The sequence below is a fragment of the Pseudopipra pipra genome, chromosome 13 (genome assembly GCF_036250125.1).
Source record: "Pseudopipra pipra isolate bDixPip1 chromosome 13, bDixPip1.hap1, whole genome shotgun sequence".
NCBI lineage: Eukaryota > Metazoa > Chordata > Aves > Passeriformes > Pipridae > Pseudopipra > Pseudopipra pipra.
This window is the reverse complement of record NC_087561.1, coordinates 6,563,576-6,588,256: the sequence shown is the minus strand read 5'-3', so window position 1 is coordinate 6,588,256 and position 24,681 is coordinate 6,563,576. Positions and strand designations below refer to the sequence as shown.

At 40.3% G+C, this 24,681-nt stretch overlaps 2 protein-coding genes across 4 annotated transcripts in view; both read right to left on the bottom strand.

The window, feature by feature from the left end:
- Window positions 1-961: 961 nt before the first annotated feature.
- Window positions 962-4,394, bottom strand: KCNE5 (potassium voltage-gated channel subfamily E regulatory subunit 5). Its single transcript, XM_064669814.1, has one exon. It carries the CDS (start codon window positions 1,488-1,490, stop codon window positions 1,182-1,184), a length of 309 nt encoding a protein of 102 aa, XP_064525884.1. The 5' UTR covers window positions 1,491-4,394; the 3' UTR covers window positions 962-1,181.
- Window positions 4,395-4,507: 113 nt separating this feature from the next.
- ACSL4 (acyl-CoA synthetase long chain family member 4) overlaps window positions 4,508-24,681 on the bottom strand; it is a 35,094-nt gene continuing 14,920 nt past the window's right edge. Inside the window, exons 2-16 of one of the 3 annotated variants that reach the window (XM_064669791.1) lie at window positions 21,265-21,311; window positions 19,470-19,983; window positions 18,994-19,171; window positions 18,227-18,336; window positions 17,998-18,136; window positions 16,595-16,745; window positions 15,323-15,446; window positions 14,807-14,878; window positions 13,010-13,149; window positions 12,428-12,600; window positions 12,165-12,239; window positions 11,747-11,938; window positions 11,115-11,229; window positions 10,260-10,417; window positions 4,508-8,471 (exon numbers count right to left, since the gene is read on the bottom strand). In XM_064669791.1, the coding sequence (XP_064525861.1) occupies window positions 8,314-8,471; window positions 10,260-10,417; window positions 11,115-11,229; window positions 11,747-11,938; window positions 12,165-12,239; window positions 12,428-12,600; window positions 13,010-13,149; window positions 14,807-14,878; window positions 15,323-15,446; window positions 16,595-16,745; window positions 17,998-18,136; window positions 18,227-18,336; window positions 18,994-19,171; window positions 19,470-19,820 (2,136 nt within the window). In that variant the 5' untranslated portion in view covers window positions 19,821-19,983; window positions 21,265-21,311 and the 3' untranslated portion in view covers window positions 4,508-8,313. The remainder of the gene's footprint in view (window positions 8,472-10,259; window positions 10,418-11,114; window positions 11,230-11,746; window positions 11,939-12,164; window positions 12,240-12,427; window positions 12,601-13,009; window positions 13,150-14,806; window positions 14,879-15,322; window positions 15,447-16,594; window positions 16,746-17,997; window positions 18,137-18,226; window positions 18,337-18,993; window positions 19,172-19,469; window positions 19,984-21,264; window positions 21,312-24,681) is intronic. The other 2 variants (XM_064669792.1, XM_064669793.1) reach the window with 2 other exon arrangements.

The following is a 24,681-nucleotide window of genomic DNA, read 5'->3' as shown; positions in this document are numbered from 1 at the left end:
TTTCCTTCACTGTGGTTTGTATAAAATCCAAATAGTAGTTTGTATTGTGTAGTGCAGCATTCCTAGTAACAGCACTTGTTCCTTGGAATTGTTCATCAATCTTTATCTGAAAAAACTTCACCCCAAACCCAAACCAAGAAAGCACAGACTACTGACATGTCTAAAACCTCTAAAACAACCTCTACCTGCCTGACTTTTTCTGTAGAAAGCATAGGCTGTATGTTGGTTTAATCTTAAAGATATTCTTGGAATTACATGTCTCTGTGTATGGAAGGATGTTTTTGATGGCTTTCAAAGTTCCTGTACATTGGCAAAGCCACAGTACTGGTGCTTTCCTCATGGGAACAACTTCAGTTTCTAAGCTCTCTTTGTTTTGATTAATGCTTCCAGGTGAGCCAAACCCATCTAGCTTTAACAGAACAAGACCTGAGCCTTCCAATCCATGGCACAGCTGTCAGTGCTCCAGAGTGACAGAAGGCAGCATCCTACAGCAGTAATGGACCTGCTTTTAATTCTGCAAAACGCTGCTGGCAGCAGGAGCATTGCAGTCAGATAACAAGGTAGAATACAAACAGATTTTAAAGAAAAAATGTTAAACTAAGATCTAAAGCTGAAAAATGAGAGAGGTCTCTGTACATATGTAATCACAGAATGGTTTGGGTTGGAAGGGACCTTAAAGATCATCTAGTTCCAACCCCCTGCCATGGGCAGGGATGCTGCCCACTAGATCAGGTGGTCCAGGGCCCCATCCTTGAACACTTCCAGGGATGGAGCATCCACAACCTCTCTGGGCAACCTCTTCCAGTGTGTCACCACCCTCACAGTGAAGAATTTCTTGCTAAAAGCAAGTCTGAATCTCTCCTCTTAGTTTAAAACCATTCCCCTTTGTCCTATTGCTACCAGCCCATGTAAAAACTCGCTCTCCTTTTCATAAGCCCCCTTCAAGTACTGAAAGGCCGCAGTAGGTAAAGCAGGTGTTTATTGTAAAAAGCGATACAAAGGAATCCAAGAGTTGTAGGACAGCTCTCACCGCACGACAGGCCTTGAGCGCTGTGTGACTGCCCAAGAGCAGTGGGTTTCGCTTCCCCCGCAGTCTCTGGCTGTCTGTAGTCCCAAGCCGGAGGGCAGCAGGAGCGATGCCCTCGCAGGACAGACCCTTCCTCCTGCCGGTCCCGGCGCTCTCACGGCCGCTGCCCCTCGGGGCCCTCCTCGGCCGCCTGCCCCGGGCCGCGGGGGCCCCAGTCCCGCTCGATGTACAGGTGGTAGGGGTCGTGTTTGGACTCCAGCTTCCGCGAGCGGGTGTACGCCAGGATGAGCCCCCCGGCCAGGCAGCCGTAGAAGATCATGATGAGCAGGATGTACAGCGAGCCGTCCGCCCCCGGGCCGGGGCCGGGTCCCTGCGGGGCCGCGCTGGAGTTGCCGTGGCCGCGCAGCTCCCGCAGCACCGCGCCCAGCAGCGCCTGCAGCCGCCGCGCATCGCTGCAGTTCATCGTGGCACCCGCGGGAGGCGGAGCCGCCCGGGCACAGCTCCCTCTGCCTGTGCGAGGGAACGCGGAGAGCTGAGCAAAACCTCCTGGGCCCTCGGCGCGGCAAACAGAGCGCTCGACAGGCTCCCTGAGTTACAGGAGCGAGATGTTTCGTACTTGAGAAATGCAAGTTTGCCAAAATAAGGGCGAGTAGGAGCGAGTTCTAGTCACAGAATCACAGAATGGCTTGGGTTGGAAGGGATCTTAAAGATTATCCAGTTCCAAACCCCTGCCGTGGACAGGGACACTTTCCATTAGTCCACGTTCCTTAGATCCCCATTCAGCCTGGCCTTGAACACTTCCAGGGATGGAGCAGCCACAGTTTCTCTGGGCAACCTCTGACAGTGCCTCACCACTCTCAAAGTAATGAATTTCTTGCCAATACATAATCCAAATCTCTCTTGCACAAGAGCTGTCACCCAGTGCCCTGCTGATAAAACTGCAGCAGTCAGCAGCAAAGGCCTTGGGCAGGCTCCCAGAGCAGGTTTGCTTTTGAAAGGCATGGAGCAGAGAAAAGCATGGAAGTGTTGGGGGGAAAAGTGGTGGAGTACTGGAGCATGAGCAGCAGCAGCTGTGGTGATTAGATACCCAAAGGCAGAATTAATGGGTATCAAAACAATTGGCAATCAGCTGAAGAGGGTCTGCTCCTTGATCAGAAAGGCCTGGAAAGCCCTGAATGTCAAAAGGGTGGGCTCTGGGTGGTTCCCAGTGTGGCTGTGCTAGATGTTGGTGCTGCAAGAGACAGGTGAGTTTTCTTCTTTTTTTTCCCCTCCAAAAGCTCTGTGCCCATAGTTATGTTTTGTTGTTTGTGGTTTTTTTAAAATTCTGTGTATGCCCTGAGTGCCTCAGAGTTTTCCCTGCTCCCAGGTTGTTTATCTGGTAACTCTAAATTCAGTCGTCATTATGCACAGAGGTGAACAGGGAGGCTGCACATGTTACAGATTCGCAATCTCACCAGCATTTAGAAGAGTTTTTATCTTGTGCAGTTTCAACAGCAGGTTATAGTTTTTACTACAGTTAGAAGGGCTGAATATCCATTTAGAATCTCAAGAGAGCCAAACCCCAGAGGCTGATGAATATTTCTCCACAGTGTGAGGCTTTAGTTTGCTTTTCTACAGTATGTTTTTTGTTGGTGTGAACAATTTTCCTGGCATCTTTCCTCTGAAGTGAAGGACTCTGCAGGCCAGTAAATCCTTAGAGGGGGCTGCATGGAGGTTAAAACTGATCCAGACTGACTAGTTAGAAATTCAGCTTTGGTTGTGGTGTAGAGTTTGTTTGCAGAGGTCCTGCAGAAGTCACTGTCACCACCTGTGCATGTCCCCTCCTCACAGCAATATTGGTCTTGTGCTACTGCAAGTGTTCAGAGCCAAGATCCAGGTCTTAAAAATAACAACAAAAAAAAAAAGCATCAAGTGAGGGTTGCACTATTACATAAGTGTGTTCTGGGATGTGGTGAAGTTAAAGGCTTTGGGAAGTAATTGCCACAAAGGGTATAGGGAGATGGGACAGGTGCTGTATTTTGAACATGGGGACACAGGGGCCCTGGTTTAATGACCCTGATTAAATTTCACAGAAACAGGCTCACTGGGAGAGCTTGTGTTTGCTTCAACATAGAAGACAGAAAGTAGGGCAGGCAGCTCTAGAGAACAGTCATCCATTCTTCGTGTTCACTCCCTGGGGGAGCACCATAAGTAATAGGTTGATCTATATCCAACAGAAAAGGTTTAGGTTAGTTATTTAAAACAAATAAAAACCCTGGAAACACCTCCCAGGGCTGGTACTTTTTGGAAAGTACTGGAACAACATTTGGACTCACTCCCTGAAGTTGTAGTTGCAACAGTCCTGTTAGTAGTAGTCCAGTGCTGTTTCAAATCCAAGTGCTAATAGTCCTTACCTGTATTTTTAAAAAGTAAAACTTATGACATCTTTTTTCTTTAGCATTTTAATGACATGAGGTCATGTCTTGGAGTGAAGGGTATTCCTGCTCAGGGTCTGGATGTTCACAGGTAATGGAGATAGATGTGGTGGAAACACAGTGACCTGCATCTCTTAGTGTTCATTAACGAGATTACTGGTGTTTCAGAAAGAGAGAACAAGGGGAAAATGCAGCAGTTTGTGGGGTGGGTTTGGTTGTGGGGTTCGTTTGTTTGTTTTTTTGGTTTCCTTTTTTTTTTTTTTTTTTTTTTTTTAGGTTTTTTTAAGTTTTTTTTGCTTTAAAAGCACAGGTGAGAACTGTGAGGATCAGACACTGTACCCAGAGCTCTGCTTGTCTAAGTTAATTAGCACTGGTCTAATGCCAAGAATACATGCTTCCACCTAAAGACAGTTTTGGACAAATCACCTGTGATAATCAGCTTCATTAAAACTCCATATCCGTATAGAATGGATTTGATTTTCTTCTAGTATGTCTTTTCCCAATAAAGCTGTAGGAAGATTCTACCTATTACAGCTCCCAGTAGCAAAGCAATAGTGCAAACATCACCCCATTTCTGTCAGAACTCGTTCATATGAAACTCGTTCATACATGACAATGACAGGCCAAGTACAGATGTGTGTTTAGTACAGTCAGCCCTGTTCCTCCATGGCTGCTGTAATCCCATCACATTAAAAAGCAATCACTAATCTACTTTGCAGCAGCACTGAGTAACCTGGAAATGTGGTTTGTTTGTGTTTTTTTTTTAATTAATCCAGGTAAGTTCATAGTTTTACTCTGCAGTGTTTGCAATTCCACATAAACAGTGACTGCGAGTTTTACTGATCACCTTTGTGGCACCTTATGCAAAAGCAGCACCAGATTTATGTTTTAAGCTTCCACTGTGTAAATTTTAGCCTTCAAAAGGGAAATTATTTATGCTCATGTAAATAGAGCTTAGTCATTGGGCAGGCTCAGGAAAAAAACAAAACAACAAAACCCCACAAACAAAAAAAAACCCAAACCAAACAGAGCCAAGAAACAAAAACCCCAACACGCCAAAACCAAATACATAATAAGAATTTATTTCTTGTTTTGCATGTAATTGCAGAACATCACTAATTTATCATTAGAATACAACATTTTTTTTTGAAACTATAGTTCTGGGATGTGGTAGATCTGGGGGGGGGGGGTTGGCTGAAAATTAGTGACCCACATTCTCAGCTCGTGTTCTGTTCCTTTCCCAGCCCTGCAGTTGAGCACTGCTGTAGGTGGCAGGCAGAGCTCTGCATCCTGTCATGCTCCAAGTGTTATCATGGGCACTGCACGTGCACCGGGTGGTTAAACATCACCTCGCTTGCTCCTGAGGGAATAACTCATTACTGTCCCTGTTCAGACTTCTTTTCCCCTTGCAAGCCATTTAATGACCCCTGTTACATGCAGCATCACTGCTGTGTTTTGTACAGGGACCAGGACTCCTCTGCCAGCCCCCACCCAAGGGGCCGTGCCAAAGCTGTTTCTCAAAGGCCTTTATTTAACCTTCCTTGAGGCTCTGAAGACTTTCAATGGCAGAGAGCTTGGGCAGCTAGTTCAGTATTTAGTGAGGAATTGTTTTAAAGTTCTGTGTCAAATTGTAAATGTGACTTTGTGTAAACTTAACTGTTCCTCCTCTTTCTGTGGCCATGGCTCTCTGTACCTCCATTAGGGTAACACTGCATGGAGTTGAAGGTTACTCATCTTGTCATGTGCCATTCCTCTTCAGGCCAGTTAAACTCAGCTATAACCTTCCTTCATAGATGAAGCTTTCCAGTCCCACTGTAAAAGGTAGTTTTACTCTCTTTCTCTGGATACCCCATGTTTTTTGAGGTAGGGGGCCTAAACAGAATCTTATATGGGATATGCCCAAGCTGGCTTTTGTTTCTCTTTGAATTTGTTTCTCAGACTTAGGAGGATAATTTTAAATTCTGAACCTGCTTTCTGAAGAACTTGCAGCTACTCTGAGCATTCTGGAACCTTCACGTGTAGTACGTGAACCTCTCCCTCACACTTCACTCCCATGTTCTATGTTCTTTCAGCCAAGCACAGCATACAGCAACTATCACATAATGGTTTTAAAGGAATTTACTGTCCCTTCATCTGCATCCCAGTTCCTTATTTTTAATGGCAAGAATTACACATTCTTGCTCATCCTCTATTTCTTCTTCACAAAAAGGATTCAGAATTCATTAAAATGAAGGATAAAGTTCTTTCCAAACTGCAGGTTATTTTATTTGCAAACAACCCCATGTTTGAAGGCAGCCTGATGTAAACCTTTCCCTTCTCCAGAAATGCTTGAAAAGCTGATGGTGTATCAAATTGCCTTTTGCAGCACATCCATATTTAGCTCATTCCTTAAAAGCAAAATGAGGCCCCCTGGAGGCTTTATTTTTCATATCTGTAGCACATACTCATTGCTGCTGCTTTTGAGAAGTCCTTCTAAGATAGGCTTGGTTTCAGACAGAATGGGAGGACAGAACAGTAACTAGAGACAACTTGTGCAATACAGAAAGATCTTCCAGAACACAGACTTGTTGAACCATTTAAGTTGTATTCCATTTTTGAAATGTTAACATTGTGTATGTATATTTTTTAAAATAGCAATCCTCAGTCAACCAAGACACAGAAGATAAAATACATTTCATATAAATACATTCATGGCTTTAAAAAAAAAAAAAGTCTTATAGCCTGCTGACAGACTCAAGTACAAGTATCTTTTTCATATGTACTTCACTTTTGTGATGCTGACAGGCTGACTAAAGGCTATTTAATAGTGACCATGTTTTAACACAGAAAAATTGGTAACCTGGCTCCAGGACCAAGTAATTTGAAAAGTTGCTACTGATATGGGAAGTACTTCCTGTTGTTGTAAACCAACTGTATGTGTCTTTAAAAAAAATAATAATTTAATTTTTTTAGAAAAGCTACTTCCTTGTTCCTTTTAGTGACTCTTGTAGTTCCATGCACGAGGTACAGTCAGCTTTATATACTGTTTTCTTTTCCTCTTTCCCCTCGGGGTTCTTGGAAGATGAGCTGGCAGTGTTCTGGTCTAGGCAGAGAAAGTTATGCATTGGGAAGTTTCAAGTTGGTCCCCAGGAGGAGGGATGATTTAGCTGAGGAGTATATAGCCATGATTTATTTTTGCCAAAGTCTATTTTAACTGGAAAAAAGAAAAACACACATACATGCAATGAAAGAAAAAAAACTTGCCCTGAAGTTGCAAGCTCATGTGTTTGAGAAGCGTTGTACAAAATCTTTTACTTTCTGTACAGTGACAATACCAAATAGTTTTTCTTTTTAACCATCATATACACAACACAAATATTATGAATAGAAATCTATATATACTTTCAAGTGCATTTGTAATATATAGCAGTTGAGGGCCACAGCTGTACAAAATGTAAGCAACATATATAAAACAACTAAGAAAGTGCAAAGTAGAAGAATATCAAGAGCCTTCACTTTTTACAGCACTTATGGTTCAAGTGTGAAGAGCTGGCAGGGATGCAGGAGCTCAGTTACAATTCAAAAGAAGACACAGTACAGGATTCGGCACAAAAAAATGATGAAGTATTATTAAATTATATCTTCCCACTCTTTCACATCTATGACTTCCAGTTAATAAGAGAACATTTTTGTAATGAATTTCTGTAAAGAGCGATTTGTCCCTTTTTACAAGTTCCATAAAACAAATATTCCCTGGCCACAAATTACTTTTCTGTAAGTAAAACAACGCTAGACAGGGAAACTACAGTTGGTTTCTGGTTGCCTTGTTAAGCTTACCATAGTTAAAAGGTGAACAGAAATACCTTTCCATAAAGCAAAGACAGACCTTTAAAGCCTGAGCCTCTAAATTCTGTACAGGTGACCTGTACCATTACTCACATGCATGTGAAGGTCTAGAGGATCAGCGCCTTGAAAACAAAACCGCCAACCACCTCTCAATAAAACCCACCAAAACTCCTCTGAGTTTCAAGTCTGTTTAGAGACCACTGCCCTCAGTTTCACTGCTGTTTGCCAGTTGAGATGCAAGTTTTGCATCCTGCACTTGGGCACTGATTTCTCGTCAGTACCCCCCGTAGCAGCACAAGTCTTTGTTTTCTTCTATGCTGTGTCCCAGTGGAAAGCTCTGCCTGAATTAAAATACGGCGGCGAGTAAAATCTGTTTGGTGAGTTGGGAGTTGAAACAGTTAATTCAATGCTCTTGAATGAAATTTCATATAACTTGTTTTTAGAAAGCTTTTCAGTTCACCTTTATTTTAGTAAGTGTATATTCTGTTGTAGGCACTGTAGATAATCAAGATACTGATGTGCAGAAGAACCCATCCATTCTTAAGCAGTGTGTTATTAGTGATCTCTAGCAAGTTCTTGACTAATGTTGTTGGTTTTGTTTTTAAATGGAGAAGGGTAGACATTAGATACTCCTCTTTCCTCCTTTGTTAAGTGTCTTATTATGACAGAAGAATCACCACAATCACATTATTTTTAACTCTTTGAAACATAGATCATACTTCAGCATGAGTTAAACAGAAGTTGCAAGCAGTCTGAATATGCTAGAGAAACAATAATAATAAAATTACCTGGTCATACTGCTTCACATAATGATGTCTGTCTTGAGACTGGAGATTATCACATGAAACTCTATGGAGACCATCAGTGTCTAATCTCTAATAATTACGAACTTGGAGTCTAAGATATTCTGTTTTACTCGACAGAGATTACAGAAAGTCACCTATTTGGTGTGTTTTTTGAATGTGTGATATCTACAGTATACACAGACATCCAGAACTGAGGCATGAGAAGAACCATCTGCACAACTGCCTGGCCAACAGAGCTGCTTTATTTGCCTCCATACATTCTTTCGATGTCATTGAGGTAATGGTTTTTCAGTTCTTTCCTTTTCAGCTTGAAAGCATCTGTTACCAAGCCAGTCTCTGGGGTCCAGGGGTCAGGGCTTAGCCGTACTTTGATGGGTATTTCAAACCTTTCTAATTTCACTGCAGGTACAAGAAGAAAGAGAAGCATGACTGTGATTACAAAGCCAAATGAAATACTAATTTATGCTACCTAAAAATTAAGGTGAGCACCCTGTAGCTTGTATAATACGGTGTCCTACTTGATGAAATAACCTTACAGGAGGACTGAGTGCTAGTTAGTGTGCAAATATTCTAATAATACACTGTACTTGTAGCTTGCATTGGATGTGACAGTGCAAAATCTAAAGCTTGAAACAAATGCCTGTGTAGCCTGAAGCTCTGAGGCTACTGCCACAAGAGGATACAGAGAAATCTACAGTTCTATCTTTGTTACAGGAATGTAGTAATAACTAGGTTAACTCAGACTAGTTAGATGTGCTTCATATTTAAATTATAATGAAGGACTTCTATGTTTTCCATAGTTGAATGTTTGTTTCCCAAATTCCTCATTCCTAAGATTTTACTTAGAGTTCAAAACAAAGGGACTTCTCTGTATTTTTGTTACATTAGCCACTTATTTTCCCTTGAGCTGGAAGCAGTGTCTTTGCACATGCACAGCCTCATTGCAGCCAAAGCTGCTTCTCTCTCTTGCCCAGGCAATGGGCCAGAGAGGGGAGCAAAGGAGGAGGCTCCAGGGAAGGGCAGGAGCAGCAGGAACAGCGCAGGGAGCTGCTGCATGTGCACAGTACTCGATGGAGTTTGCTATCAGCTCCTGTTTGTAGGCCGGGAATGCGATCCCACGGACATGGACTGGCAGCTGAATTTCCAGCACAGCCTCCGGGGGGCAGCAGAGGCAGGACCCAGGAGCGTTTCTGCCTCTCTAACTTCGGCTGGTACCAATGCACTGCTGCCTCTCACTCAGACAGGTGTCTGCTCATGAGGAAGTTACTTTATGTTCCACTAAGAATGAGAACAACCTCTTTAAAATAGTTTTGGAAAAAGGCTTCACATAAACTAATTGTATCTCAATAGTAGATTACTATCCAGAAGGTACAAAGAACATATAAGCAAAGGGTTTGAGTACAAAGCTATAAAGATAGTAATTTGCCTGACTCATGACAGAAAAACATGGATTAAAATGTTTAAACCCAAACCTAAGACCTACAGATTGATTTATTTTATTTTTAAAGGCAGGACTTAATAGTGCCTTTCATTCTTGTTTTCTCATTTTCAAAAGGCAGATTCTCCTCTGTACAGTTAGAGAGGCAGTGCTTAGCCTGTGCTTAAGTCCAGCTTTTACTGCTTCCTTGTATGAGGTGCCAAATGCTTCAGAGACTTTCTTCCCCAGTTGCTTTATTCATTTTTTGGCCCCCTAAAGGATTGATGAGACTTCTGATTAATCAATACCACAGCAAGAAATAGCAGGCTTTCAAGCCATTACAGCCACAAAGGTTGTGGTTGTTCAAAGCTGTAGGAAACAAAGTTGTATGGTGAAAAAAAGCTTTGAAATCTGTTGCTTAACTTGCTTCCTTACCAGCAAATGTCCTGTAACTTTTTTTTCCAAATTGACAGTTCTTTTGGGCCTTATTTATCTGTATTAGGCAAAGAACTTGTCTCTAGAATTTAGCTGAAAAAAACCTTCAGATATTTTTTAAACAATACAAAAAATAAAGTCATTAATAGGACCAAAAAGTATGTAAATTCCTGGGATAATAGGCAACAATTTCATGTGGTCTTTGCCTCTGATTAAACTATTACTCTTTGGCAGATAGAGAGCTGGAAGAAGGAGGAGCAGTTAGTGAGGATAACTTACAGTTTTTGCTGGGTAAGCCCCACAAGACTGGCCAGCACCAGTGCTCTGTTACTTACTCTTGTTTGCCACTTCTTTAATCTCTCGCAGTATTTCCGCTTCCATTGTCGGATTGTTACAAATGTCCACCCAGGTTCCACTGATGCCTTTCTGCTCAGCCAAAGCCATCAGCCTCTTCTGATTAGGAACCACAAAACTGATCACGTAAGACTGGTCACTGCCCAGGGATGGCAAGGGAAGGAAGGAAAACAGATCCAGTCAGGACTTCCATTTCAGGGAGTAAATTAGCTGATGTTACAGCCACAGATGCCCAGGGCTCTCTGACCTTGAGTTACTCCCCCATACACAATCCTTCTTGTACAGTAAGTCTTCACAACTCATGGCTTAACAGGAAGCTGTTTTACAATGTTGGCTTTGATCAGAATCAGGTTTTGTGTGTTTTACATATGCACATCTCAGTTTAGCTTCCCAGCTAAACCTGGTGCTCAGCCAGTTCTCTGCAGTTCCCCCTCATGTAATGTTTTCAACTGAGGGAGAGGAGAGACCAGGACCATTTCCAAAACTCACTGGAAAGCTTTGGATTAGGTGCAAAGTGTCCAGATTAACTTTTCACTGGTATTCTGACAGACCAAAACACATCCTAAATATAATGATGCCTGTTTAGGAAAGAGATGGGATGGAACTGGAGTGTATTTGGATAGGTGAAATGCCAAAAGAAAAACTGCTCGTTTCTTCAGCTTCTAGGGAATCTGGGAACCTGTGCTACTTCAGAAGTACTCTTTGGAACTTGCATTCTGGTGGAGGGGGTTGTTCAATGGAAACCACAGAAAACCAGAGCGTTGCATCAGAAGTGGATCAGAGCCTGCATTTCGTGTTCAGTCTGAATGGAGTTTCTCAATTAATACCACTCTTACCTTTTGGCATAAGCACAGATATTGTCAATCAATGGACAGTTCTTCAGTGCTGCCTCTACTTTGCCCAGAGATACATATTCTCCTGCTTGTAGCTTTACCAGGTCTTTCTTACGATCTAGGAGTCAGGGGAAGGGAAAAAGAAAAGCTTGTTTCATTTAAACTTTTGCATTACCACAGACTCATTTCCAAAGCCACTATATATATGGATTTTGTGCAATGCTATGCACAAACATTAATTAAAGCATCTTACTAAAATGTTAAAGCAGCTAATAGCTGCCAACTTTGTAAAAACTTCTGTAAAAAAGTCTATATAGCACTACACTTTTTGTCACACAGGTTGCAAGAAAGTGATGAGGACTCTCCTTTTAAAGACTGGTAATTAATACAAAAGTTAATCTTACATTTATTCTTTAAAGTCCATGTGCTAAATCTAGATGGTGATAATGTCACAGAAAATGGCATCACTTCCATTACTACAGCTGTGAGGACTTTTGGAAATGTCTTTTACACTGTGACTCTGCAAGCAAATAACCTTAAGTAGGTTAGTCCTGGCAAAGCCAACAGCATTAATAGCATGCTTATGTTTAGTCAGTATCTTGTAATATATTAAAATATCCAAACCTGAGGCCCACCTATGATCTGCAGACACCCATCGGGATGGAATTCCCCGATGTCTCCTGTACAGAACCATCTCTGACCGTTCTCATCAATGGAAAACTCTTCTGTTGTCTTCTCTTCATTTTTAAAGTATCCCATTGAGACATTAGGTCCACCAATTACAATTTCTCCTCTAGGATTAGGCTTGTCTTTATTAGTATAACCCCCTGAAAAGAACCAAGTCCCACATAATTATTTTTAATATATATATTCTGTTGCCAAGAAAATACTTTGAAACGTCAGCTTGAAGTTAAAACACACTAATTGATCATGTTAAAAAAGATAAAGAACAATTACTTCATATGCTACCTCTAGCTAAGCAGGTAGGCAAAGAAACCAGCTAGGCAGGAGCTAAATTAGTTACTCTGAAATCAACACAATTAATACTCTCACCTTCTTGCCAATCTCTCAGTTTTATTTCACAGCAAATAAGAGGAGCTCCAACTCTGCCAGTGCTGTAATCAGCAACTTAGGAAGAGAACAACAAAGAACAGAAGGTTTTTTGTTATTTGAAATATAAACAGGCCGTAGCTTATCTCACGTTGCTTTACTGCAGTAAAGAACCACAGCTATTTGGACTTCACAAAAATCCCTCAAACCCTCATACATACATATCTATATCTTAAATTATGTATTTCCAGAAGTGCTTTAACTACCTTCTGTAATGGTTCCAGCTCCACAAGTTTCTGTTAGTCCATAGCCTTGACCAACAGGACAGCAAAAACAGATGTTCATGAATCTTTGTGTTTGAGGTGAGAGTGGTGCTCCTCCAGAGAGCATCATACGGACGTTCCCTCCCAGCAGGGCCTTTACTTTTTTAAACAATAGTCTTGAAAGGAGGAAAGAAGCATTAAAAATTATTCACTCAGCTCACTTTTATAAAAGACACAAACCTTCTTCCTTCCTTCCTATCTGGAAACGCCTTAAAAATGAACTTATTCACAGATTTTAGTAGGGACAGGAGGGCGAATCAAAACCCGTTATCTCTTGTGTAACACTTGAAGAGGCAGAATTCCTGTAGCTTAACTAAACAAACATTCCAAATTTATTACAAAAAAAAATGCAATCCAATGAAAACTAACTAGTCAGCTGTTGGGAAGATTAGTCATTCCTACCATTAAATATCCATTTCCAGTAAGAACTTGGATTACTTCAGTTAGTCATTAGATGGTATCTGCACATTGGATGAGAACAGATCCCAAGGCAAAAGGTACACTTGGATTGTGAATAATACTTACATGTTACACAGAGGTGCATCATATCCCCTCTTGATCTGTTCCAATTTGTAGTCATAGCCTATCTTGAACAGAGTTCTCTGGATATAGTTCATCTCTTGAACTTTACTCATGACATTTTTATAAATTCTGTCCATTATTTCCTACAAAGTGTTAAAAAAAGCAAGGAAAATTACCACAAGGAGTAGTAGACTAGCATGTGTAAATCAAAGTCCATGTTATGCTATAAATAAGCCCCCATATTATTCTTCCTTTGCAATGGATAATAAGAGTGAAAAATATTTGCACCATTGGTTAGGCAGTGCTTAAGAGCAATGTGTGATCAATCAGTCAATTTATAGACTACCACAGCTCAGTGCTATTTACACCTTAACCTGTACTTAAACTGTGACAAACTGCCTTATAAAATTCTGAATTCAAGTTTAGGTAAATCTCTTTGCTAAAGGCTGGTATATTCTATGCCAGATGTATCGTGCTGAGGAGTCCTGAGGCTGTACTTTATCCACAGCAATTGGCAAGTGCAAGGGAATGAACCAAGAGATTTCATTTCACCATTTCCTTTTCCAAGATTGTTTTTCAACTTTCAAAGCAATGTGGTTGCAGTAATTCGAGTTATCTGCCAAAAAAACCCACAATTTTGTCACAGACGAGAGATTAATTTCCATTAAAATAATAACCTTATGATCACTAAAATACACAGAACCTAAAATAGTGTTCAGACTGATGAAGTATTTAATAGAAGTTTAAAGACCGGCTCCTTTGTTTTGGACCACAATGCTTTGAAGTATTTACGTGCTTTCTCCTCATGAAATAAATTTAAATGGATATTTTCCAGCAGGCTGGGGTTCTCAGACATATTAATTATCACTCTGTTAATTATTAAGAAAGAGACCAAGCTGCTATATATGCTTAGCATTTTATAAAACAAAAAAAATGCAAGTAATTGATTTTAAAACTCTTGGCTATTCTAAGATGCAAAGCAACCAAAGCCAACCCAAACTCTCTATTCTTAAATGAGATTAAATCCTCCTACTCACTCACCACCACCATGTGGCAACAGCTGGTGCTACCAGTCTCATGAGCCACAGATGTGATAAGATCACAAAAGCAGCACATGTGATTCCAGGACACATGAGGAAGGTTTTTCCATTAGAAAGACACAAACATTTGTGGATTTTTTTGCATAGCACCATAACCTTGTGGAATGCAGGAGCCTGGTCACTCAAAGAGCAGCATGAGCTACAGAAGCAATAGGAGTTACAGTCTCCTGACCATTTTTGCTTCTAAGAGATTAAACCTGTCCTGCTTACCCTGAGAAAGCAAGAGAGACTCAGCCTCAGTGTTACCCTGAAGACAAGCAGCTGAGACTGAGCACCCCAAAAACTATGGCAGCACAGCCTGAGTATGTGACAGCCAACTGCCCATATCCTTAAAGTGTCCATGTTGGCCAAAGCCACCCTGCTTTGTCCCTATGGAAAAAGGAGTTCCAGACTGGGACTGTCAAAGGCTTTCTGTGCTGCATCAGTAGCCCAGTAAAACACCACTTGCAACTTCTGAAGCACATTTACAGGTTTGGATCAAAAAGGGTCTTGACTTTAGTGCAGACTCTTTAGTACAGATCTGCATCATCAGTACTCGGTTCAACCAAAGACAACTGGAATGTCTGTATTCTGCTCTTTCCTAATAGTGACAGTTACTTTCATGTGAAGAGAAAAACATATTAGTAAATAGATTTTTCTAGCATGAAAAAGATACAAAACATAATTTTTCTGCTAAACATATCTGCTTCTGCATACTTACAGGCACAGCTGCCATCAATGTAGGCTTAAGTACAGTGCAGTCTCCTTTGCTTCCCTTCTTAATTTTACTTGACTGTAATTAAAAAGAAAATATCAATTTATGAAGCAGAAAACCAAACAGCTCTTTAAAACTGAGGGACTAAAAAAAGAGGGAGATATATTATCAGGTGATTTGTATAAATCTCTTCCCCTGTTCCTGCATAATTTTTCCCCCCATTGTAATGGAAAGAGTAACAATTAATAACTACTTCAACCAAAATACTAGATGTTTTACAAGTTCACTTTGTTTATCTTTCTCCTACTTCCTCCCTCTAGTAGTTGCTTTCTCCATCTTCCTCTGGGACTTTGTTTTGCCTGATGCAAATTTCTATACCAGCAAAACATACAGACACCTCTTTTATGGCTTAATTTGCTCTTATTTATCTTAACTGTTAAATGGAAAAAGGCAAAGGGCTCAATAGAAGATCTGCAATAACTGGATAAAGAAGTGATTAAGTGAGACTGTGCCACCCCTCACCTGATCTGAGAGAGTGAGTGGAGAGGAATATCCGATCCTGCAGCCGTACGTGATGCAGGAAACTTCTGCTGTCAGTTCTAACACATGGGCCAGAGGCAGGTAACCAATGTAAGTGTCCTTGGGGCTAGGAAAGGAAAGGGTTACCTAATTAACCATGAGGCACAAATGGACTGAAAATACTGTTTAACAGTTTTATTGCGTGCTTAGTTATTGCTTTTTGAAAGACCTGGATCACAAGTAAGGCTTATTCTTCTGCACACAAGAAGGATGTGATTCAACCACAGTATGGAAACAAAAGGGGGAGATATGACCTTACTGAAATCAGTATGAATTACAGGATTTGCCTTGTTTTCTAGGAAACATAAAGGTTCCTTAGTGCTTCACTGCCATTTCCTCTCCTTTTGGGAGATTTCATTCCAGTTATGAAATTAAGGATGAAATCTCTATATTTAAAATAATGACCAATGATGACAAAACCCTGTCAGTCATCTTCTTCTAAGATACATTTCTAGGAAGAGGGCTTATCACTGAAGCACTGAGGCTTATTTGAGGAAGTAACTGCTCAGAGACTTCTCAACAAGACATTTCTAGCTGTCACTGAACAGAAGCTTCCAGCATACAGTCAGAACTGGGTCTGTATCCTCTCATAAAAGGAGTTTAGCAACATAGCTCATTTCAGCTATTGAACCCTTTGTGAATGCACACACAAACACACCCACTGTCATGAAAAATTTCCTCAAAATATTAATGTGAGGGGACTTGCAGTTGGTTTTACTATCATCAACACACAATTTATTACTCTTCTGCTCCTTCAGTGCACTGTACTTGAGCAGATTCTGCAGCATGTGCATGACCAACAGCATGTGCACCACCAACAGTGTGTCTGTAGGTCAGTGGAAGTGGTAGGCTCTGACATACTGACATACCCATTCAAGCTGCCTGAAAGTGTCTAAAAAAAATTCCCCAAGTTGCACTAGATGAGGAATCTCCTTATCCAGTGGCATCCTGTGATGCTCAAAAGTGCAAAAATCCATCACTGACTAAGAGTAATAAAAAAAAGTAGCAAAAGCATGTGAGAAAGGAGCCAGAAAGGGCATACTTTTCAAACAGGGAAAATTCACAAACACAAGACATATTTCTTATAAATTAGAGTAGTGGACTCACAATAAAATGAACAAACTTGATAACACACAATGCCAGCAGCAGCCTCTCTCTAAATTTGCATACTTTTGGAGGTTCTGTTTTACTTCTCCATACACAGCTGTTTCTTACCCCAGTCCAGGTATCCTCTCACACTGTCCTGTCATTCCAGCTATTAAGTTTTTATGCTGCATCATCACTCCTTTGGGTCTTCCAGTAGAGCCACTGGTGTACATTACTAAAGCCAAGTCTGTAGGAACAGGTCTGCTTGGCAGAATGCTTGCTAAAAAACACAGGAGAAAAACTGTTATTAATTCTTATCTACTTTCTAAATTATTTCTGTAATTAATCAATCAATGTGAAAATGTTTGTAGTCAGTGTGAAGCAGGTGCTCCATCCAAGACAAGCACCCTGTGCTGCTGCATGGTCAGTGGGGGAGGCAGAAGTCAGTGCTGGAGAGAACAGTGGTCTGTTTTTAAGAGTAAGAGAGGGAAGGCTGATTTTAAAAGGATTACGAAAATTTGGGCATCTACACAATCTGGGTGATGCTTTTGTCATTATGGCTTATAGCTGATTGAAAGTTTCATGGAAGAGGCCTTTTGAAGACCAACTAAATCTGTCAAGGGCAGCAGAAGAGATAAATACAGTCTTGGAGAGAAACAGGTTAGTGGAAGGCAGTAAGCTTATAACACTTTTGATTTTTGTTTTAATCCCTTGAGACATTCATTCTTAGGATGAAAATCATTAGCTTTCGTGGCTTTCACAATCTCTGCAAGGAAGCAGGTCTTTTAGGGACAAAACCCAACAAAACAACACCCCTCAGGGTCACTGCTGGTCTCTATCAGCACCTCAGGCTGATCAGAGATAAGCAGCTGTGAGGAGTCTGTGCTTCCCAAAGCTCATTTGCCAGTTTATCTCCTCCTTTATTCAAGAGAGAGGAGATGAGGCTAAGTACAGACTGCTGATGTAAGGAAAACAGATCATCAGGATTGGGTTTTCCTTCCTTATATTTACAGTCACTCCTGGCTGCCCAATAGAGCAAGGAATGTAATGGTTATTCCTCTAGCCCAAGGTGCTTTTTAGCTACAGCTTGGTTAAGAAAATGGACATTTCCGAGCCAATAAAAAACCCTACAAAATCAACCAACCAAAAAGTCCTTCAAGTGCTTTCTCCTCTTTTCTTAGGAAAGTAGTTAGAATAAGATGAATAAAAGGTAAGGGTAGCAAAAAAATGCAACACTGCACTGGATTCCATTTAATTTCCTAAAACAAAGGTGGAGTCTTAAATTATTCTGATTATGGTTTAGAAGTTAAAAATGAAGTTTTATCCTGACATATCTGACACTTAAACAAAAGAGATCTAGCAAATTTTTTGTTTATTTAAAGGGAGCCAGAGAATGAACTGATGATCTACCACTGCCTTTTGTTGGACACCTGTACAGATGGGGGGTTTTCTGCTACACATCCCTCTTACCCCAGGTCTGATTTCACTGCTAACACTGTTCTGATTAGTCCTCTCTGAAGTGATTCACTTACAGTTTTCTGGTTTGGCTCCCAGCTCTTCCACTGTCTGCATACTATGGATCTCCACATTTTCAGGGTATTCTGATTTATTGATAGTCTTCTTGTCCACATAAATGATATGTTTCAGACAGGAGACTTGTGGCAGTGCAGTCTGTTGAAGAGAAATGACACTTTTAGCACTGTCTGCTCTGTAAAATTATTATAGGGTTGCTTATATCAGGTGAAGCTGGTACCAAATTACCTTAAGTTTGCTCTCAAGAAGTTCCACACTCGTGACCAGATATGATGCTCCACACTCATTGAGTCCATAGGTCACTGCCTCTTCACCCAGGGTGGCATACAGAGTGACAACTGTCCCAGTGAGGGCAGAGGATATGAGAGAGAGGTTAAAGTAACACTAAATGCAAGAGCTCTTGCTTTAGCTTCCTGTGAAGTGCTGCAGGAGGGCAGGGTTATTATTAGCTCAACTGGGAATTTTCTAATTTGGAAATGAAATAGGTTTTAATTTTCCCATGTCAGAAATTTTACGGCACGAGAGACCTCTGGAACAAGGAGGACAGTTGTACAGGAAGCATTTCTTTACTAAGAGGGTGGTCAGACACTGGAACAGGCTTCCTAGAGAGGTGGTTGATGCTCCAAGCCTGTCACTGTTTCGGAGGCCTTTGAGCAATGCTCTTAATAACATTTTGGGGGGAGAAATGCAACTACTGACATCTTCAGAGTATTTAAAAAAAAACCCTGAATAGTAACTGTGCTGTTCTGTCATTCTAACATCTAGAACATTGCTACAATAAGATCATAAAAAACAGTATGAGCAAGTTAATTTCAGGGATCTCCACAACACATAGAACACTGAAAACTTGTAAGAACCAGACCATCAGCAGAGGAAGTTTATGAAATTCTTACACCTTCAATGACAAGATTGGCAGAGTCAAAATACTTTAAAGCCAAACCAGTGCTGAGAAATGGTTCTAAAATACATCAGAAGTAAGCAAGTTGAGCACTCACGAGGGAAGTTGTACTTGAAGCAGGTCAGAGCTACAATCATCCATTCTGCTCGGGTCTCACAGAATATGACAACAGTACTCTTGGGGGTCAGACCCAGGGCTGTCAGTCCACTCCCCAGGCGAGTCATTTTCTCATTTACTTCTTCATAGGATAACCATCTGTAAGTTCCTAAAATTAACTGGTGAGGAAAAACAATGAATTTTGATGACAAGAAGCTGTTGGTACAGCTCTACCAGCTTATGTGAGTTGGTGCATAACAGCATAAGCACACACTGCCATTCGTTAAAGTTGCTTTCATTTTTCTTGAAGTAGAATAAATAGTGCATCCTGTATTCTGTTATTCTTTAACTACCATCAAATGGATGGTTTATAAGATGATGACTGAAGAAGAACTCTAAAGAGTTATGCATTATTGAGGCAAGATGCAAAGCAGCTCAAAAGCAAATCAGAATTAAGTACAAAACTGTAAGTTTTACCTTTTTGAACACTTTTCCGTTTGGTTGCATTTCATTTTCTTCACTCAGTATTTCTCTGGTCCCAAGACAGTCCTTCTTCCCAAACTTTGCAAGAGCATGGTCAAACAGCTTGTCCAAGGTGTCTGCTCCAGGAATGTTGATGTTTGCTAGTGAGTCCAGATGAGTGACAGAGCGGTAGGGGCTCCCAGGTTTGTCCGAGATGGGTTTGGCTTTTAACCGTTTTGCCATAGCCTTTTTCTTCTTAGCATTGGTAAGAAAATACCAGGGAATAAATACCAGCATACTGTACAAGGAGATTAACAAGTACACAGGCAGCAAGAGAATGGTACACACTTCTAGCCTAAGTTTCATTGTGGCTATTTAAAAAAGAAACTCTCTTATGAAGTTCTGAAGCAGGCAAGAGCAAAGCAGCAGCACAGTGGGGTGTGGGGAGAAGCAACAGCACGTGAAGGTTAGGTCTGGTTCACAGCAGCTGCTAAAATTTTAGTAACCTTTGAGAGCCAACAGTGGACGCCTGTGGGTGAAGACCAGTGCCAAGCAGAGAGCAGGAAAAAAAAAAGAAAAAATAATTAAATTAGTAATATTAGTAATATTACAGTCAGTTCATTAGTTTTAGTCCTTCTAAGAGTTCACTTCAAAAGCATCAAGACAAAGGAGACTGAAGTAACCGATTTAAGAGGCCTGTATGCTGCACAATAGAGCACTGTACTGCTCTGGGGATGAAAGAGGGTCAATCTTTTCCATACTTGCTTCTTGCATCCACAAATCTGTACTTTTCACAGACTTTTCCCCACTGTCTCTGAATAGTTCAAGGCTGTTGAGATAATTCTGTCCTTCACATCAAAATACTGTGTTAAAGCTGTGTGAGTAATGCCCCAATTGCGTAATTATGGGAAAGGTCAATGCTTGTTTTCCCCTAAATATTTGTACTACAGAGAAAAGATACAGTAGATTGCTTCACCGCTTTTCAAAATATTACATCAACTTATATTCATATATTACAAGGTATCTTGATAGAGTCCTCAAAAGTATTCTTCAGATATCTTTTTATAAAAAAAGATGAATGCTACATTCTCTTCAAAACATACATGCTTGTTCATGACTAACTTCATCATCATCAACCTCAGCAGAAGAGAGATCATTTTACTTCCCTAAGCTCCAGTTCTCTAAAATGAAGGTTTATTGGTTTATATTACAAATCATTTCAGTTAATTCAGTGCTCCAAACACAGCACTTGAGCTTGTACTGCAAACAGAATCCAGCCATGGCACTGAGACACAGTATGGAAATGTCAGTGCACGCCCATGGTTAGACATAACACTAAAAAATAAACCCCATGGAGAACTCTCACTGCTCCTCACCTCACAAAAAGCATATGACCAGGCACAGTGACTTGGATAAAAAGCAGAGTTGTCTGACTATTGCAAACTATTTAACATAGTGAGATAGTACCACAGCTTTTCTTTGGGCTCAGTAGGAGCTTGGTCCCAAATTGTCCTACTGATGAAAAACTGCTGGCTAATAATCCAGAACTGGTTAATTCAGGAAGGTTGCATTTCTTTCATTTTGGAATTTCAAGTTAACTTGAATTACTTTTGGAAGTGTTTATAAAAACAGAAAACTTAGCTAATTCATACATATTTGTAATCATTTAAAACAGAGTCATGTTTCTATCCTGACAAAACTCAGTTGTAATTCTTAACAGACATCAGCTGGAAAAACTGAGTCCCAAAAAGACAACCTTGGCTTTTTCCCTTGAGCCCATGTAAAAGCTGACACACACACACAGGAGTACTTACAAGAGATCTGTGCTGACTGAGGTTTTTTCAGTGTCAATTAAATCTATATTAAAAAAAGGAAAAAAAGAACATGTTAGAGGTTGGGAATTTTTTTGCCTTGCAGAAAGGAGGAATCTTTAGAATTTCCAAACACAACCCATACAAGAGGAGAGCAATTGCATTATTGGAAAAGATTAGGCTTCCAAACTACATTGTACAGATAGAGACCAAGCTACTCAAAAAGTAGTTTAACTTTTATGGGACACTATCCCTTCCCCCTCCACCCCCAAGTTTAAACATGTTCTGAATAAAGTTATGAACAGCAGCTTAATATAATTTAATTAAAAAAAAAAGACAAGAAAGAGACTTTTATATTCCATATGGTCCATTCTTCAGTCTCAAAGCAGAAACAACAAGACCTTTCTCATCCTTTATAGATGAGTATCAGTAGAAACATGAACTCAGGACTCCCCATGGCACACACACTGCCCAAGGGAGGCATGAGAAACATGAAGTAGATTTTGGGTGTTGAGGTAAGAGAAGAGTTTCCAGAACAAAAGCATGGTTATATGGGCAGAGAGGCCTCACTGGTCCCATGACCAGTGAATAAAAGATGGCTGTGTGTAACTGCAGAGATAAGGCTCCAAAAAGTCACAGCATAATCATTCTCTTTGACTATTGGGTGTTTACATACAGAAAGCTTTAACTGATATTTAACCTGGTTATGTTTTAATAGCTTTCCCCATAAATCTAAGATTTCAATCAATTTTACAGACTGAAGCTGAGTTAAATGTCCCTTGCAAAATTCTCTTACAAACATCTTCTCTTGAAATGTGAAATAAAAGAGAGGTGCTAGAATGTTTTTAGTGTTACTGGCACTTGCATGTGGCTGTATAAGATTTGGATCCATTACAGGACCATCCCAAACTCATGCTAAATAAATATTCATCATACTTTAAATATAATGCATAACAGTCTGACATACTCAACTTGCAAAAGTACCAATTCTATTTGGTTAGAAGCCAAACTTAGCTATTCAAATTACCCTTTATGCCTTCAATATCCCATTTAAGTTTTATTAGACTTTAAGAGAAAAGATGAGACGCAATGTTCACATCAATGCACCTTCAAGGCAAGACAACTACATATTACTAAAATACAGCACTTATGTTCTCAGTAAACTTTCCCATTCTTTACAAATGAAAGACAATTTGGCACTCATGACAAATTTCACAGTATCAAAACAGAACTACTATTTAATACTACAATATTTAGAATATGCGATATTTTCTACTGACTTACAAAGATCATTATTTCTCTTAACTGTTGGACATAACTAGCCTATTGAGGTCCTTATCTAGCTATTTTGGAAACAGCAGCTTCCAGGTTCTCGATGCAGGAAATCCATGTTCCCAGTGAGAGCGACCTGTGTGCGTCAGGGGTGACTGCAAAAAAAACCCAAACCTACCAAGAGGAGATGCAGTTTCTCTCCCAGATAGTTGGGTTTTCAGCATCTCCAAAGGATTTTCCTCAGCTGAAAAAGCTTCTAGCAATTTTGAAATTTGCTAGAGTGGTCTAGAGTTCATTTAACATCTGCAGTGATGTGTTTCAGTGTTCATACTGCAAACCTCACTGGTGAGGTAATGTTTTCCTTATGGCTGTTACATGCTGGGTGTTTACAAAACTCGGTAGTCCAAGCTTACTCCTGACTGCCACTGTGCTTTATGGACTGCCAGAGATAGAAGAGATGTTCTCAGTATAATCTGACTGATATCCTCAGTTAAAAGCTCCAGAGACAGAAAATATGCAACACTCTATTCCTGTCCTGTAGCCAGGGCCACAGAACAAACGAAATCAAAGCACAGGTTCTAGGACACAAGAGACACTCCTCTCTTCCTAATTTAACTGATATCTTAAAAACAACTGGCTTTTTTTGTTGTTGTTTTAATATAGAAAAACAGCTTTTAAATAGTCACAAAAGCTTATGGGATTAAGTAAGAGCAGAAGTGTGCATGGGGACAGGGAGATGGTTTATTCCTCTGAAAGGAGGAAATGCCCTAATCTTCTCTGCATTTGACTGCTCAGACAGAACAGAATCAACATTTGCACACACTACTAGAATTTCTAAGTGTAACTCAAAACCTAAAGAAGTACCTGTGGCTAGAAATTTTATCCTATGCAGTTTAATAAGGCAGCAAATTATTATCTTCACTAGGAAAGGCTTTAATTAGCCCAAGCCTAAAACACTGTAAAGGTTAAATATTGAGAGTATATGAACAACAGTGCTTATTGTCCTTCTGCTGGTGTTAAAAAGCTTGCCAGAGATCCAATTTACTATGTAACAGCATGATTAGAAGAAAACCCAACTTCTTTTTCTGTCTACTTCCAATGCTGTGTTAGGGAAGTCATCTAGTAACAAAGATGACATTAGACAGGAAAAGGGCAGTGTTCTAGTTTGTGAAGAAAACTGGAATCTGCAAAGCAGGTTGTTTTCAGTTTAAAAACAACACCGGAGGAAGTCTGGTTCCTTTGCAACTGAGCTCTTGCCAACTTCAAATGGAGACACAATTCTGACTTTAGCATAAATACTCACGGTTGACTCCATTCAGGAAGTTCTGAAATCTTCCAAAACAATCTCATACGAATAAGTAACAACTGTTTCTGGAACTTCTCTAGCATTTGGGCAGATCTAAACATTTTGGAAACCACAGCAAGCATTCAGAATTCGTAAGTGGAAAAGTGGTTTTACACAGTAAAAAAAAATTTGAGTTGACCTGAACAAGTACATGAGTTATTAGTTAGTCAGCTTTTGGAAGGGAACTCCATCAGCATCTAGTCATCCTGAACTTGTTCCAGTACTAGGACTGAAAGAGGCTGGGGTTTCAAAAAGAAATTTCAGAAAGACTGAGAAATACCACATTGCCAGGAAGATGCAGCACACTTAAGCATAATAAACAAATGAGTGCATACTGTGAGGCTCTCTACAAGTTTTGATTTTCCAGATTTATACCTGGCACACACAAGAATGATAGAACATTTCTACAGCTTAGAAGACTGTGATGAAATAGCAATAAGATAAGTATCTTGTGGCTAATTACAATGCAATTCGGGTTAGAAAGACTGAAAGAAAAAAACCTAAAGGAAATGATTCAGTTTTTACATCACATCAGTGTTTTTATGAAAACAAACTCCACCAATATTAATGCAAGTTACTCATGGTAGAAAAAAGGTTCATGAGTCCAATTCTTCTTACTTTCTCACAAGCAGATTTCTATGTATTTTCCTCTTGCACATTTGGTACATCACAAAGGCCAGTGAAAACTCCAGAGATAACCTAACCAACTTTCAGAAGTACCTCTGTGCTCTGGCACTACAATAGTAGCTCAAAGCCTGAGGGTTGAGAGCTCTCACTGTGTTTGTACAGTGTAAATACC

What these genes read in the sequence shown, in the direction of transcription:
- KCNE5 (XM_064669814.1), bottom strand. Translation starts at nt 1,490, where the DNA reads ATGAACTGCAGCGATGCGCGGCGGCTGCAGGCGCTGCTGGGCGCGGTG.